Source organism: Ziziphus jujuba, chromosome 11, assembly GCF_031755915.1.
Source record: "Ziziphus jujuba cultivar Dongzao chromosome 11, ASM3175591v1".
In the NCBI taxonomy this organism is placed as follows: Eukaryota; Viridiplantae; Streptophyta; class Magnoliopsida; order Rosales; family Rhamnaceae; genus Ziziphus; species Ziziphus jujuba.
Genome location: NC_083389.1, coordinates 18,753,352 through 18,768,643, shown reverse-complemented (window position 1 = coordinate 18,768,643; position 15,292 = coordinate 18,753,352). Strand labels below are relative to the sequence as shown.

The 15,292-nt window shown below is 33.2% G+C and overlaps 3 protein-coding genes across 6 annotated transcripts; 2 read left to right on the top strand and 1 right to left on the bottom strand.

The window, feature by feature from the left end:
- Positions 1 to 82: 82 nt before the first annotated feature.
- On the bottom strand, positions 83 to 3,197 carry LOC107432882 (3-methyl-2-oxobutanoate hydroxymethyltransferase 1, mitochondrial). Of its 3 annotated transcripts, none has more exons than XM_060812521.1 (5): positions 2,615 to 3,197; positions 2,067 to 2,273; positions 1,852 to 1,980; positions 786 to 839; positions 83 to 704 (listed from the first exon to the last, which is right to left on the bottom strand). In XM_060812521.1, the coding sequence occupies exons 1-5, from the start codon at positions 3,020 to 3,022 to the stop codon at positions 438 to 440; spliced, it is 1,065 nt and encodes a 354-aa protein (XP_060668504.1). In that variant the 5' UTR covers positions 3,023 to 3,197; the 3' UTR covers positions 83 to 437. The 3 variants fall into 3 exon arrangements, with proteins under 3 accessions (XP_060668504.1, XP_060668503.1, XP_060668505.1); XM_060812520.1 differs by having other exon boundaries at positions 1,820 to 1,966; positions 2,615 to 3,192; XM_060812522.1 differs by having other exon boundaries at positions 531 to 704; positions 1,820 to 1,980; positions 2,615 to 3,195.
- A 979-nt stretch (positions 3,198 to 4,176) lies between these two features.
- LOC107432889 (uncharacterized) lies at positions 4,177 to 8,157 on the top strand. Its single transcript, XM_016044092.4, has 10 exons — positions 4,177 to 4,802; positions 5,161 to 5,297; positions 5,379 to 5,552; positions 5,807 to 6,043; positions 6,137 to 6,237; positions 6,326 to 6,398; positions 6,485 to 6,553; positions 6,665 to 6,772; positions 7,562 to 7,687; positions 7,817 to 8,157. Exons 1-10 carry the CDS (start codon positions 4,625 to 4,627, stop codon positions 8,009 to 8,011), a joined length of 1,398 nt encoding a protein of 465 aa, XP_015899578.3. The 5' UTR covers positions 4,177 to 4,624; the 3' UTR covers positions 8,012 to 8,157.
- Positions 8,158 to 10,600: 2,443 nt separating this feature from the next.
- Positions 10,601 to 15,136, top strand: LOC107432885 (uncharacterized). 2 transcript variants are annotated; one of them, XM_016044085.4, is made up of 10 exons: positions 10,603 to 10,954; positions 12,191 to 12,327; positions 12,406 to 12,579; positions 12,869 to 13,105; positions 13,199 to 13,299; positions 13,382 to 13,454; positions 13,540 to 13,608; positions 13,773 to 13,880; positions 14,417 to 14,542; positions 14,748 to 15,136. In XM_016044085.4, the coding sequence occupies exons 1-10, from the start codon at positions 10,627 to 10,629 to the stop codon at positions 14,940 to 14,942; spliced, it is 1,548 nt and encodes a 515-aa protein (XP_015899571.2). In that variant the 5' UTR covers positions 10,603 to 10,626; the 3' UTR covers positions 14,943 to 15,136. The 2 variants fall into 2 exon arrangements, with proteins under 2 accessions (XP_060668502.1, XP_015899571.2); XM_060812519.1 differs by lacking the exon at positions 13,540 to 13,608 and having other exon boundaries at positions 10,601 to 10,954.
- Positions 15,137 to 15,292: the final 156 nt, after the last annotated feature.

Below are 15,292 nucleotides of genomic sequence, written 5' to 3'. Positions count from 1 at the left end.
AAAAAAAATGCAAATGCATTCCAATATATAAATTGTCAACCAAACAACAGATCGAGCAGTCCATTATGATTCACGTATCAAAAGTACCAAGATCATAAACCATGAACATTGGCTTTAAATCTCATTCTCATTCCTGAAATTGCTTCAATATTCCAAATACAACTTTGTGCAGGAATCAAATTATTTTACCACTCAACAGGAATTCTAACAGCATATTATGTAGATGACATTATTTGGTGTTACAGAGAAATAAGAAGAAAAGGTGGATGAGAAAGGTTAAAAAAAATAATAATAATAAAAAAAAAAAAAAAAAAAAAAAGGATGAGAAAGTTAACTGAAAAAATAAATAATGAAAATTTGTACTGTATGCTAACCAAATTCCAACTTGCAAATGCCTCGATGTTGCTGCTAAAAGGACATTTTCTACCATACCACTATCAATCACTCTTCCGCTGCTCATCTGCAACAGGTGATTCAGGTTTTTCAATTTTCTCCGATGCTTCAGCTGCTGCAGATGCTGCCTTGTCCAAACCCAACTTTTGTAACTCATTTAAAAAGGCACTAACATCAGTGGAACTGATTTTATACGGGCTGAATGCAGGCCCAGGAAATTTGCCACTGCTCACTTCTTCCTTATACTCTACCAGAGCTTTGTTGATGACATCTCCTACACGTGCATATTGCTTACAGAATTTTGGGGTAACCTATAAAAGGTAACCGTGTTAAGCAAAAATTTAGATAAGAAGAGAGAATCAATTTATGGAAATGCAATCGTAAAATTTAACCTTGGCATGATGTGGGTGTTGCAGCATTCCAAGCAAATCATGGTAAACCAGCACCTGTTTGATAGTGAAACAAATTAAGCAGGCTATAATTAAAAAAGGCATCTATTTAAATTATACCATTGCATTAATGGGAGAAAAATGCATTTTAACAACCATGAAGGAGAAGGGTCAGACATGAAAGTTTTTATTTGGAAGCAGTTATCGATAATCAATTCTAATTATAGGTGGAGTTCACTCTATTTATCAGAGTTTCGTTTTGGTTTTTGCTAATATGTATATTCCATAGCAAATTTACGACTCAGCATACAAATGCCCGTGTAACAAAAATTGAATGCCAGGGATTCTAGGAGATAAAAGTGAATGAATAATCTCCAAGAAACAAATCACTTTTACCAAAAAGTAGGTGGCATATCAAAATCCTCTAGTCAATTTAAATAGTATGATACAATATAATATATCAACAATCTTCTGTTCTTCAAGAAATTGGTTCAATGAGCAGCACAATACTACTTAAAAAAATAAATCAATCAAATAGTTTAAAAAAAACATCCAAAGGAAAAAGTTGATTGAAAGAGCAAAGTTTTACTTGTAACAGCAAAACAACAAAAGTTAATTTTCATATTCTTTACTACCTAATCTCTAATTGAAAATCAAAAGTTTATAAGCCTATGTAAACCTCTTGACCAGCATAATCTCCAAGAACTTTTGCAAATTAGGCAGAGATATACAGACAAAAGCTTTCGCTCCAACATATAGACAGAATAACATCATCATATTTACCACAAAATTGTAATTCAAACAAAATTCATTCCACTGTGCTGTATTATCATATCCATATCTGGACAACAATCACCTAAAAATACTTTATCTTGAAATTCAAAATGCCTAATTGATTTCATTTAGCAGATATGAAATAGTCTAAGAACTAGTTATATTAACTCAACCACCCTACTATTATTAGCACAAGAGACCAAATACGCAGAGACATATTATATAACAGAAAACAAGAATATATAGAAATATCATCAACTAACTTGACCACTGCAGAAAGGCCCAGCTCCAATACCGATGGTAGGAATTCGGAGAGCTGAAGTAGCTGCAGCCGCCACGGGTGGAGGAACACATTCCAAAACAACAGAAAAACACCCAGCTTCCTGCAAAGCCAGTGCAGTTTCCACAACCTGTAATAAACAATCTAATTCAACATTGAATCAAAAACGCACATAACCAAATACTGCCATAGAGAATTTGCAAATTCATGCATCACAAAGAAAAGCATACCTTTACCGCACTAGCAACATTTTTGCCCTGAGGCCTAAATCCCCCAAGAACACTAATGGCCTGTGGAGTAAGCCCCACATGTCCCATCACTGCAATTCCAGCTTCAACAATGGCTTTTGCAGCATTGATTCTCGAAGGTGAACCTCCTTCCAATTTTATAGCATCCATTCCTCCTTCCTTCAATATCCTCACTGCCGTATCAACAGCCTGCTCATAATTACTGCTATCACATCACTAATCTAAGGGTGAAAAAAAAAAACCCAAGAAACTTTTACACCCTATTTTTCTAGTAAAATTCCATATTGCTCTGTTTGGCTGCTGAGAAAAGGTATGAAACCCTCCAAGCTCTAATTTTTATCATTGGAAAATCGCACTTTCAGAAAAGGTTATAAGGGAACCAATCCAAGAATTCAAATTTCAGCAAGCAGAGAAGACCATGAAACGGCTGATCTTTTCCTCTGCTTTCTCAGCAACCAAACAAAAACATACCCAGAAAACAAAATTCCCCATAAAACCCCATTGAACTCGAAACGATTTGGCAAACATACCTGAGTAGAGCTGGATTCATAGGACCCAAATGGAAGATCCCCAATCAAAAGCGGCCGTTTAGCTCCACGAGCCACGGCTCGACAATGGACAAGCATTTCATCAACCGAGATAGGAAGCGTGGTGTCGTAGCCGTGGACAACCATGGCGGCCGAATCACCGACAAGGCAGATATCGATTCCGGCAGTGTCCAAGTGAACCGCCGATGGGTAGTCGTAGGCCGTGACGACGGTAATGGGTTCGCCCTTTTTGTGCTTCTGTCGAAGATGGGTCAGTGTCACTCTTTGATTCGGGCTTTGAACCTTTGGTCCGCCATAGACGGTATTTTCTGGGACATTGCTCATGCACCGAAGAAAGAGAGAGGTGGGTCTTGAAGCTAAGAAAGCTCTGGATATGGTGGAGAAGGCCATATCAAACACGAGAATCAGAGGTAAGAGAATTTCTTTTCTTCTTCTTCTTCTTTTGGTTGTCACTAAAGACCTTTGGACTGGATTTTTGTTTTTTTCGTTTTTTTTTTCCCTTTTTCTATGAAAGTGTGGATTTTTGTACTTTATTCAACTGAGAATGCACTTTTTAATTATTGGCCACCTACCAATCCTTTAAATAAAAGAAAAAAAAAAAAATATATATATATATATATATGTATATATGTGGCACTTGTAGTTGTACCTATCCTGCTAGGAAAAGAAATTCAGATACTCTAACTTCCTTTCCACGTACTGAAAGTTTTCTTCTCTTCCAACCATTATGGTACTCACATTGAAATGTTAACCAAAATGACACAAATTTTTTTTTTTTTAAGATATTATTGATCTTTCATGTGTATATATGTTTGCAAACTTTTAAATAGATAAATAAATTAATTATATATTATTTATTGTGTATTTGATAAAATAAATAAAATTATAAATATGTTAATAGCTTCCATGTTATTATTATTTTAATATCTTAAAAATTACTGAGTCAAACATAAATCTCGATAAAAAAAATAAAAATAAAAAATCTAAATTGATACAGTTAATAAATCTAAAATCTGAGTTCTTGTTTAGTCAATTTTTAGAGTGTGACTTTTATTTATTAATTTATTTTAACTAATGTGTAACTCGTAATGATTTTTCATTTAAGTTTCTGAATTTTTTTCCCACAATATTTTTAATGTTTTTTTAATAGCCGTAGTTATATGCTCCAATTAGTTTTGTTTATTTATTTTTTATTTGAACTGTTTATGGCTGTTTGTGTTAAAAGTACTTTTTTTTTTTTTTTTGGGTTTTTTTTTGGGATTTACCGACCAATGAATCTCGAACTCAAGACCTGCAATTAGAAATGATATGCAATGCCAAGAAGCTGAGCTCACGGGTCGTGTGTTAAAAAGTTTATCTTTAGTTTAGTACTCACCAAAAAAATAGTCGGTACAAATTGATTCAACAGCGACAATACTCCATGATTTTGACATTGATGTTGACTTTTTGAACTGCTGAATTCCCAGAACAGGCGGGAGATTCCAAGTATTCACCAAAGAAAAAAATAAAATAAAATAAAATAAAGCTCACACTTTTCAATAAACACCCTGTCACTCACAGTTTCAATTTTCTCATCAAACAAACACTCTCACTCTTTTTAGCCTTTTATTAACTTTTATTGATTTGATAAAAACTTTTTGAAAGCTTTCATTTCCAATCACATATAAGGAATATACAACTTTCTAATCACCCAAAAATTTAGAGATCAGATTCTCATCCACATTCTTTTCCAATGGGGTTAGCGAAAAAGTGGAAAAGATTTGTGCTTTTGGTTCTTCTCAATGAATCTGTTTAAAAAAAAAAAAAAAAAACCCATTATTTAATATTTTCTTACAGAATTCAAAAAAAAAAAAAAAAAATTTGCTCATTTTTTTGGAAGCTTCAAAGTCAAAATGTTGGCAGCGATCCACGAGCAACAACCCATTTTGCATTTCTTGCTTTTTTTTCTTCGTTATTCACGCTCTCGACGGAAGCCCATTTGCAGTTTGAGCCATGGCTGAGCTAAGAGCCGTCTCTGATATTGACCTATCTCCGGAGCACATCGCCGGGAAGTGGTACTCTGCGCCGGACCTCCGGCTTCGCGATCACCGCTTTACTGTACCTCTGGACTATTCTCTGGATTCAAGAGCTTCTCCTAAAATCTCCATCTTCGCTTGCGAAGTTGTCGCTGGTATTGGGCTTTAATCCATCTTGTTAATCAAAATTACATTTTGGGTTTATGCCGGATTTCAGTTTTCCGTGCAAATGGAATTTCTATTTCTGAAATTTTTTTTACTTATTGTCTGCATTAATCATGAATATCTATAATCTAATTTTTTTTACTTATTGTCTGCATTAATCATGAATATCTATAATCTATGTCTGACAGCAGTGGCATTAGATATGAGCTTACTAAAATGCTTCCAGAGACTGACTATCATTTTGGCACATCTGTTGTATGAGTTTTGTCTTCAGAGAAATATGGCACTTTATTTTGATGATCATCGTTTCTTTGTTAGCAATTTGCTAAAGCAGAATATGTACTGCAGTTGGTAAAGAAGAACAGCCATTGCCATACCTATTATATCTAGAGGGTGGACCTGGATTTGAGTGTCAGCGCCCAACTGAAGCCATTTCGTGGATTCATAGAGCATGTGAAGAATTTCGAGTTGTGTTGATGGATCAGGCATTTTTTTCTGGACATTCTCATATAAGCTGTTACGGTTATTTATTATCTTTTCTCCAGCTGAAATATTTTTACTTGCAGCGCGGCACAGGTCTATCAACTCCTTTGACATCTTCATCCATGTCGCAACTGATGGCTGCAGAGAACTTGGCTGACTACTTGAAACACTTTCGAGCTGACAATATCGTGAAAGATGCCGAGTTTATTCGATTACGTCTTGTTCCTGATGGTGGACCTTGGACAGTTTTGGGTCAAGTATTGCTATCATTCTTATGTTGGTGCTTAATTCTACTACTACTCGCAATTAGCAACTTTTACTCAAAGAACCAAAATATATCATCCATCCGACCTTTTCTTGTCCTAAAATAATCCTTGTTGTTGAGCTTAGTGAATGATAAGGCCTCTTTGTTCAGTGAAGATTATATATAATGTATTGTTTGTGGTGCAGTTAAGCCAGTTGGAGTCTCGAATTTAATGAGTACTTTTTTTTTTTTTTTTTCCTTGTATAGAGCTATGGTGGTTTTTGCGCTATAACATATTTGAGTTTTGCACCAGAAGGACTAAGACAGGTCCTTCTAAGTGGAGGAATCCCTCCTATTGGAAATGGATGCACTGCAGATTCTGTGTTTCGAGCATGCTATGAACAGGTTGTACTTCAGAATGACAAGTACTACAAGAGGTATCCTCAGGATATTGAGATTGTCCATGAAGTTGTAAACTATTTATCGGAATCTGACGGAGGTTGGGTGAGGATCTAACTGATATTTTCTTGATATTGTTCACAATGCTGAAAGACAAGCTTATCATTGCATTCAACCCTTGTCCTTCTTTTGATATAGGTGTATCTTCCATCTGGGGGAATCTTTACCATAGAGGGGCTGCAATCTCTTGGCCTTGCGTGTCTTGGATCCAATGAGGGTGTTGAACACTTGCACTACATGTATGTTTCACATATATGCACCTCATTTACTTTCAAACTTACAACGATATTTTTCTTTGAATAATTCATATTATGCTATGACTCATAGGTTACAGATGGTCTGGGATCCTGTACTAGTTCCAGGAGCACCAAAGCATATGAGCAACAACTTCTTGAATGCGGTAAGAAATTTATTACTTTCACATTGATCTTGAATTTAAATGTTGAATCATTCTCAGCATCATTCTAAGCCATTCCATGTATGCAGTTTGAGAAGTGCATGGCTTTCAATACAAATCCACTCTATTTTCTTCTAAACGAGTCCATATACTGCCAGGTAGACAGCCGTATTCTCTTTATTGGATGATTATAGAAATTTCTGGAAATTTATGCCGTGCTATATGATAAATAATGTTGTTAGTTTATTTATATTGTTTACTCTTTGAAGGGTGCCTCCTCACGGTGGTCTGGTCATAGGATAAGAACTGAATATGGGGGAAAATTTGATGCAATCAAGGCTGTAAGAGAAGGTGACCCTGTACTTTTTACTGGAGAGGTAGGCATAAGCTTTAACATTTTCATTTGACGACGACAAAACTAGCATGTTTGCATTCAGTTACTGGAGTATCTCTGACGGAATCAATTGTTTCTGTATATTGTTAGCTTATTTACGGACGGAAGTGTTGAGGGGGAAATTGTAGAATATTTTTGGAATTATGAACTCACTCAAAACATTGATATCCATATGTGAAAATCTCTCTTGGCGCATTAATCAATAGGATATTGTTGCATTGAGTGCATGCACTTTATAATTTTCCCTTTTTTGTTCTTTTACATGGTGAAACTTTTCTATCATTAATGTGCTGGAGGTTCTCTAAACTTGGACTTGGTAAAAGTTGCTAATTCATTAATTGAAACTAATTTTATTTTAAGATTGTCACGATCTTGTGTAAATGAAAGGTAAGGAATCGGAAAATGTATAGTAAATCCAGTACTCATTTCATTAAAATCTTAAGCTGTGAGGGTTGCTACAATTTAAAAATCTCTCTGTTCATCTGCAAAAACATTGAGGGGGTTAGTTTTTGTTCTTTGAAATTGTTCACTTTGCTATATCCAATTTTTTGCCATTTCTTGCTGATATTATGTTGCTGAATTATCATTGTATGCTCATTTGCTCGCAAAAATGAGCATGGCTAATCCATTCTCTCCGTAGTAGATGTTTGTTTTCTATTTAGATTTCTAAATAATTTAATCTCAAGGCATGGACCAGGTCATGCTTCCCTGTTGTTACTTTGAATCGTCAGACACCAGTTAGTGAATATACTGGTTTTATTTGCTTCTGCAGATGATCTTTCCATGGATGTTCGATGAGATTCATGCCTTAAAGCAATTCAAAGAGGTTGCTCATATATTGGCCGAGAAGGAGGACTGGCCTTCACTCTACGACATCACTGCACTAAATAACAACAAGGTTCGCTGTCTAACTACGAGGTTTAATCTATTAAACTGTGGTGAAGATCTAGATTTCTAGGCTCCGCTGTGGCCAAATCATTGTTTTTGGTATGTAAGTGTATGAATTTGGTTCGTTTGGCATTGACAGGTTCCTGTTGCAGCTGCTGTTTATTATGAAGATATGAACGTAAACTTCAAGCTGGCCATGGAAACAGCTCCAAAGATAGCAGGGATTCGGTTATGGATAACCAATGAGTACATGCATTCTGGTTTGCGGGATGCGGGGCCGCAGGTTTTCAATCATTTGATGGAAATGCTTAATGGGAAGAAACCTTTGTTCTGATGATTTCCGTCTCACTTATAACCAAACTATTTGTGTTATCTAGAGTTGCCTTCTTTTTGTTGATAATTTAGACTGGTACATTTGTTACCTATTTCTGAAATATCTAAACGGCTTTTATAAAAATAAAAGTGCTTCTTAGTGGTGTATAGACAAAAATACTAAAAAGTACCCTATTTGGTTTTCATAGAAGAAAACATCCTCTTTGGAAACCACTCCATAGAAGAAGTGCTTCCTATAAAAGCAATTAGGACAGGTGTGTATATATATATATATATATATTGTTTACTTATTTTGAAAAAGATAGATAAACTAGTGAAATACAAGATTTGGGAGACAATTAATCCACCAAAATGAACTTCTATATCACCATATATGGATGCAGGATTGTTTGCTTTACCTATTTTGAGAATCATGGTAACAATCGGTGAACAAAATAAAATGATACATCTTAAGTGTAAATAAAACGAGTCCTGGTTAATAAATAAAATGGAGTTGACTAAAAGTATTTAGATATTCTAAATAAGATATAAATCTTATTTAAAATATTGAAATTTTTTATGAAATGTTTATTTTTTAAACACATCGGAAGGAAAAGTGGTAAAAGATATAATTTTCATAATATCCATCGAAATTTTTTAATATTTTTCTATAATTTCTCTGAAAATTTTCATTATAATATTCATATTGAATTCTTCACAATTTACTTTATAAATCTATAATTATTTCCATAAAATTTTCATAAATTTTTATAAAAATTTTAGAAATATCTATGATTTTTTTTGTTAAATTTTTTTATCAAAATTTTTTTATAAATATTATTGATGTTTAGTAAAGTTTTTTGCCAAATTAATATTATTGATTTTTTTTTTACCTTCTAATTGTTTTCAATAATTAGATGAATAAAAATTAAAAAAATCACATTTAACATACAATATCCAAAATTATATCAAACAAGTCTACCTATAATATTCTTAGAAAAAATTAATATTACAAGTTACACATTTATCTATCTATTATTATTTTTTTATAATAATAAATTTAATATTTGTATAAATATTGTAAAGTAAATAAATATTAGAACATAAATAAAAATTGAAAAATATGCAAGAAATATATTTTTTTGTAAATAAAGGTTGAAAAATTCGACATCTATAGTATTTGATACATATAAACTTAACTTTTAGATATTCATATCGATAGTATATTAATAATTATATATAAAATTATTAAAAAAATATTTTTTTTAATAATTATTTTTTATACATTATATTTTAAAATGAAAATGAAAAAGAGACAAACAATTCTCAACCATCCAAGAATTTTTTAGAGCATTCAAATAGTATTTATAAAATATAATATAATTGTAATAATTATTTCATATATTTTACTTAATAAAATATATTTTTCTTTTTTACATTTTTTTATTAATAATAGTATTCATATTGCTTATTATAAATAAAATAATTAAAAAAATATAATATCTAATTAATATTTTTATAACTTTAATAATCAATTTAATAATTAATTAATTAATTAAATTAATATTAAAATTTTTAAATAAATTTTAATTAATTTTTTAAAATTTTTATCAATATTTAATAATTTTTTATATTTTTATAAATATTTCTGTATTTTGAACATTTGAGATATTTATTGATATTGAAACTTTGATTCTAAAGTCTAATCGAATTTGAACATTTTAAATCCTTAATAAAATTGTATTGTATTTTATGGTATTAATAAAGTTTTGTGATATTATATGATTCTAAAATCTAAATAAAATTCTATTCAAATTAGGACTTGCATTTTGTTTTTATCCTAGATACCAATATTATTGTTTTGTTACATGTTCAAACCTGAAAAGGATAAAAGAAACATGGAACTTACTAGCTCGGCTGCGTCCTCGGCCGTAGAACTTGTGTTTTGTCGTATTCTAATGAAAAAGAAATATTAATATTTTTTTTGGAGGGTACTTGACTAGCTGGCCCCATTTTGACCAAAAATACAAAAATGGAACCTTTCACAATCACCGTAAGCTCCGTCTAGAAAGTGGGATTAGATTGAATTATTTAAAATTTAATTTAAAATAGTTAAATCAAATCCAAATTCTAAACGGCTCTTTAATATTTCTTTTTTCAAAAAAATAATAGTATTAGCGTGCTTAATTGACTGTTTACGTTTAAACATTGCAACAAACTAATATTCGATCATTTTAAAAATTGAGAAACCCACTTTTATGATTATGAAATTCAATTAATTAAACATTTTTAGTGACCTAATCAAAGTCTTTAAGAATCAAGTTTTTGGTTGCTAAAAAATAATTTTTAATTTTTAAAACTATAATTCGATATTTGACACTCAATAATCAGACTTAACCAGATCAAGATAAACCTATTTAACTGAAATTAAAAAGACAAAGGAAATACCGTTGAGATTAAAATTTGATGTTTCTAGTAAAATTTGACAACCAAAAACGTCAAAACATTGGACGGATAGATAGCCATCCCATGTCAATCCTCATCTAATCAAACATTCTAAGATCGCGCCACGTTGTTTCTCGATTTCCATAAAGGCCCTTCCTTTACATTGGCTGTCCATATCACACGCAACGAAAAATGTTGGCGTGCCACGCGCCACCTTCATTGATAAACACACTCCATTTTCACTCCTTCACTACCTTCTCTATTCGCAGACTTTCACTATTTCCAGCAACCAAGCTTCTTTGTTTCCACAATTTCCAGGTTCCAGCCCGTACATTGACTGCCATGGCTGGGGCTAACTCATCCACATCCGGTGACCAATCCTCTGACCATGTCCCCGGAAACTGGTACTCTGTGCCGGACCTCAGACTTCGCGACCACCACTTCACTGTACCTTTGGACTACTCTCTGAACCTAAGAACTTCTCCTAAAATCTCGATCTTCGCTCGCGAAATCGTTGCTGGTATAAACTTCTATCGAATATTGTTCAATCAAAATTTTCAATTTTTTTTTTCTTTTTCGTTTTATTGAAACGAATCGCTGTTTCATTTGTGAATCTATTTTAAATTTCTGCGATGAATTTGTGTATGAGCTATTGAGCTTTTATAAGGGAAATATTGAGGATGATCTTAAGGAATTGAATATATTGTGTATTGGCTTTTGATTGTAGAAAGAGTAGAGGAAAGAAAAAGATTAAAAAAAAGAAAAGAAAAGAAAGGATCATAGGTTTTTGTCTCTAACGAATAATTGATAGCTACCCAACTTACTAGAAACCCAGTAGTTTAAAATAAAAATAAAAAATAAAAAAAAAGGTAGGTTACTTGGAATTTAAGTAGTTGTCAATGATCTGAGTAATAGGTTTTTTTTTTAAAAAAAAAAAAGAGTTTTAAGTAACAGAAATATGTTTGATTTGATATTTTTTTTAATATAAAATTTGTTTGCTACTTTTCTTAAACAATCAAAAGTAGATGGATATTGGGGTTTGATAGTAGATTAGAATACAGTCTTCTTTGCATGTCCATATAGTTTTTCTTTGTAGAATTCATCAAATTTTATAGACCCCACTTAGCGTGGAATTTCTATTACTTTCTGAATATATTTGCTGGTTGGGAGAGTCAATATCACTTTATAGCATCAAGAAAAGTGCTTGCTTGTTTATCTCTATATGTAGGCCACTGACCCAACTGCTTAAAGCTACCATCTTTTGAATAGCTCATTGAAATAAAAATTTATGGTAAGCTAATTGTACTTTAATACCAAATCATTTAATTGACCGTCAAAATACAAAGTTATAGGACAGTGAGTAGATAAATGCCAGGCAATCAGCATTGCCCTTTTTTTTTTTTTTTGTTTGGGGGGGGGGGGGGGGGGGAGGTTTGTGGAGAAATAAAATAAAATTTGATAAGATATGGGCAGCAACAGTGATATGGGATCGGATACCTATGCTAGCCTATGTATAAACATGCACACAGGCTTTTACGTATATCAGGTTTAGTAGTTATTGCCTGTTTCAATAACAATTTTCTATGTCACTGAGCTTTGGGCTTACGGTTAGATATGTGTCAGACTGTAAGTGCTGTTTAGATGTTCATTTTATAATTTCTTGTATGAGTGTTTATCTTTAGAGACATATGGTACATTTGATTAATCATCTTGGTTTCTCTGTTAGTCCCTTCCTAAAGCAGAATATGTGTTGCAGTTGGAAAAGAAGAACAGCCCCTGCCATACTTATTATACCTACAAGGTGGACCTGGGTTTGAGTGTCAGAGACCAACAGAAGCCAGTGGATGGATGCATAAAGCATGTGAAGAATTTCGGGTTGTGTTGATGGATCAGGCATGTTTTCTTGACATTCTCTTATGACAAGCTGTTAGTGATATTATCTTCTTACTAGCTGAAGTTTTTTACTTGCAGCGGGGAACAGGCCTATCAACTCCTTTGACATCTTCATCTATGTTGCAATTGAAGGCAGCAGAGAGTTTGGCTGACTACTTAAAATACTTTCGAGCTGATAATATTGTGAAAGATGCTGAGTTTATTCGAGTGCGTCTGGTTCCTGATGCTGGACCATGGACCATTTTGGGTCAGGTATTGACATATTACCATTTCTTTGGTGTTATAATTGTTTGGTAAGCTTACAGATATAGGAATGCCCTGCCATTAGGCAGGTGCTTTATTGTACTACCAATTATCAACTTTCATCATTGCTCATCTTTAAGAACCGATTCATCTTATACTTTCAACTTCTTTTCCTTCTAAATTAATTCTTCTTGTTCTAATGCCTCTTGTTCAGTGAGGATTAGTTATCCTGTGTTGATGTGGTGAAGCCAGTAGAGTTCTTAAATTGAATGACTGCTTATCCTTTTTCCTTGTTTAGAGCTATGGTGGTTTTTGTGCTGTTACCTATTTGAGTTTTGCACCGGAAGGACTAAGACATGTCCTTCTAACTGGAGGAATTCCTCCCATTGGAAATGGATGCACTGCAGATGCTGTGTACAAAGCATGCTTTGGACAGATTATAAATCAAAATGACAAGTACTACAAGAGGTATCCTCAGGATATTGAGATTGTTCGCGAACTTGTAAAGTATTTATCAGAATCTGAAGGAGGCGGGGTAAGGATCTTACTAATATGTTCTTAGCATTGTTTGATACTGAAAATTAAGCTTAACCCTTGCATTCATTCCCTTGCTTTTCTTTTGATATAGGTTGCTCTTCCATCTGGGGGCATCTTAACATCAAGGGGACTGCAAACTCTTGGTCTTTCATGTCTTGGATCCAGTAATGGTTTTGAGCGATTGCATTACATGTATGTTTCATGCATATACACCACATTTCTTAAAAACTTGCAAAACCTTGTTCTTTGAATAAACTTTTTTTGGCTATAATAGGTTAGAGACGATCTGGGATCCTGTTATAATTCCAGGATCACCAAAGCGTATCAGTAACAACTTCTTGAATGCTGTAAGTGAATTACTGCTTTCTCATTGATCTTAAATCAAAAGTTGAATTGTTATCAGCATCAACCTAAGCCATTGCATACATGCAGTTTGAGAAGTCAATTTCTTTCATTACAAATCCACTTTACGCTCTTCTGCATGAGGCCATATACTGTCAGGTTGATTGCTCTTCTCTCTCTCTCTCTCTCTCTCTCTCTCTCTCTCCCCCCCCCCCCCTGTAATGTAAAGGAATTTCTTAAAACTGTGTGGCAGCATATAGTTGAAAAATTTTATTTCTTTAATTGTTAATTTATTAGGGATATTATTTATTTATGTTTTGAAGGGAACTTCCTCACTGTGGTCTGCTCAAAGAATAAGGACTGAATATGAGGAAAAATTTGATGCAATCAGGGCTGCAAAACAAGGAGACCCTGTATACTTCACTGGGGAGGTAGGCATAAGCTCTAACCGTGCCTTTGTGAACTACAACATTGTCTTGTTTACATCAAGTTACTGGAATCTCTCTGATGGATCAATTTTGATTTGTATTTGATTAGATGTTTTGCAGATGGAAGTGTCAGTAAGTAAAATCTAGAATTCAAATGGGAATGTTGTCCGTAGTAACTGTAAAAGAAAGGAATAGAAAAATGCATAAGAAGTCTAAACCTCAATTCATAAAATCTTTAAGCTGTGACTGATACGGCAATTTTAAAATTTCCTTTTCTCTTATCTTTATGCTGTAAGGGTGAGCTTAGTTTTGAGGGTATGAATTCTTTAGGATTTGGAAAAATGTTCAATTAGCCGCATCCAACTTTTGTATAATTTCTTGATGATTTTTACTTTGTGTTGACAGTTGTCATGAGCTGGTTTGAAAGTATGCACTCTAATATGCATGATTAATTGATTCTTTTCATAGGAGACACTTGTTTTCTAAACATTTTCACATAGGCAAGGACTAAATTTATTCGGGTTCTTATGCTTCTGCAGATGATTTTCCCATGGATGTTTGATGAGATTCATGCCTTAAAGCAATTCAAAGATGCTGCTCATATATTGGCTGAGAAGCAGGATTGGCCTTCATTATATGACACCACGGTACTAAATAACAACAAGGTAGTCTGCTGCCTTTGATATAAAGTTAATTCTCTTAAAATTGGAGGCAGCCAAAATATTTTTCTATTGGTGATCCATATTGCTACACTTAGCTGCAGGCAAATAATGTTTTCATTGTCTCTAAACAAATAATGAGAAAGCAACTTTTCAAATTGTCTGGTTTTTGTATAGAAGTGTATGAATTTGTTTCTTTCGACATTTACAGGTACCTGTTGCAGCTGCTGTATATTACGATGATATGTTTGTTAACTTCAAGCTGGCCATGGAAACCGCTTCGCAGATTGCCGGGATTCGGTTGTGGATAACTAATGAGTACATGCATTCTGGTCTTCGTGATGCAGGTACTCGGGTTTTCGATCAGTTGATGGCAATGTTAAATGGGAAGAAGCCTTTGTTCTGATCTCTCTCTGAGTTTCAAACCAAAATTATGTGCTTGATTTGGAGTTACATTAATGTTCTCATTATTTTAGACTGTTACATTTAGGTTGTTACTTGATTATTATTATTATTTTTTTTCCAAGCATTTGTGTCATACCAAAAAAAAAATTCGAAGTTTTGAACCGCCAGATATTTATTCCAGTATAAGGTTATTTACTTTAAATTTTTTAAATTTACAGCGTTTGGCCGAATGTGGTGAATCATTATATAGGCTTTTGCAACTGTGCTATTGTCGATTTGACAAAGCTTTCTTAGTATTTATGACATTATCGGAAAAAAGAAAAAAAGAAAAAAACCAAGTGATTTGAAATA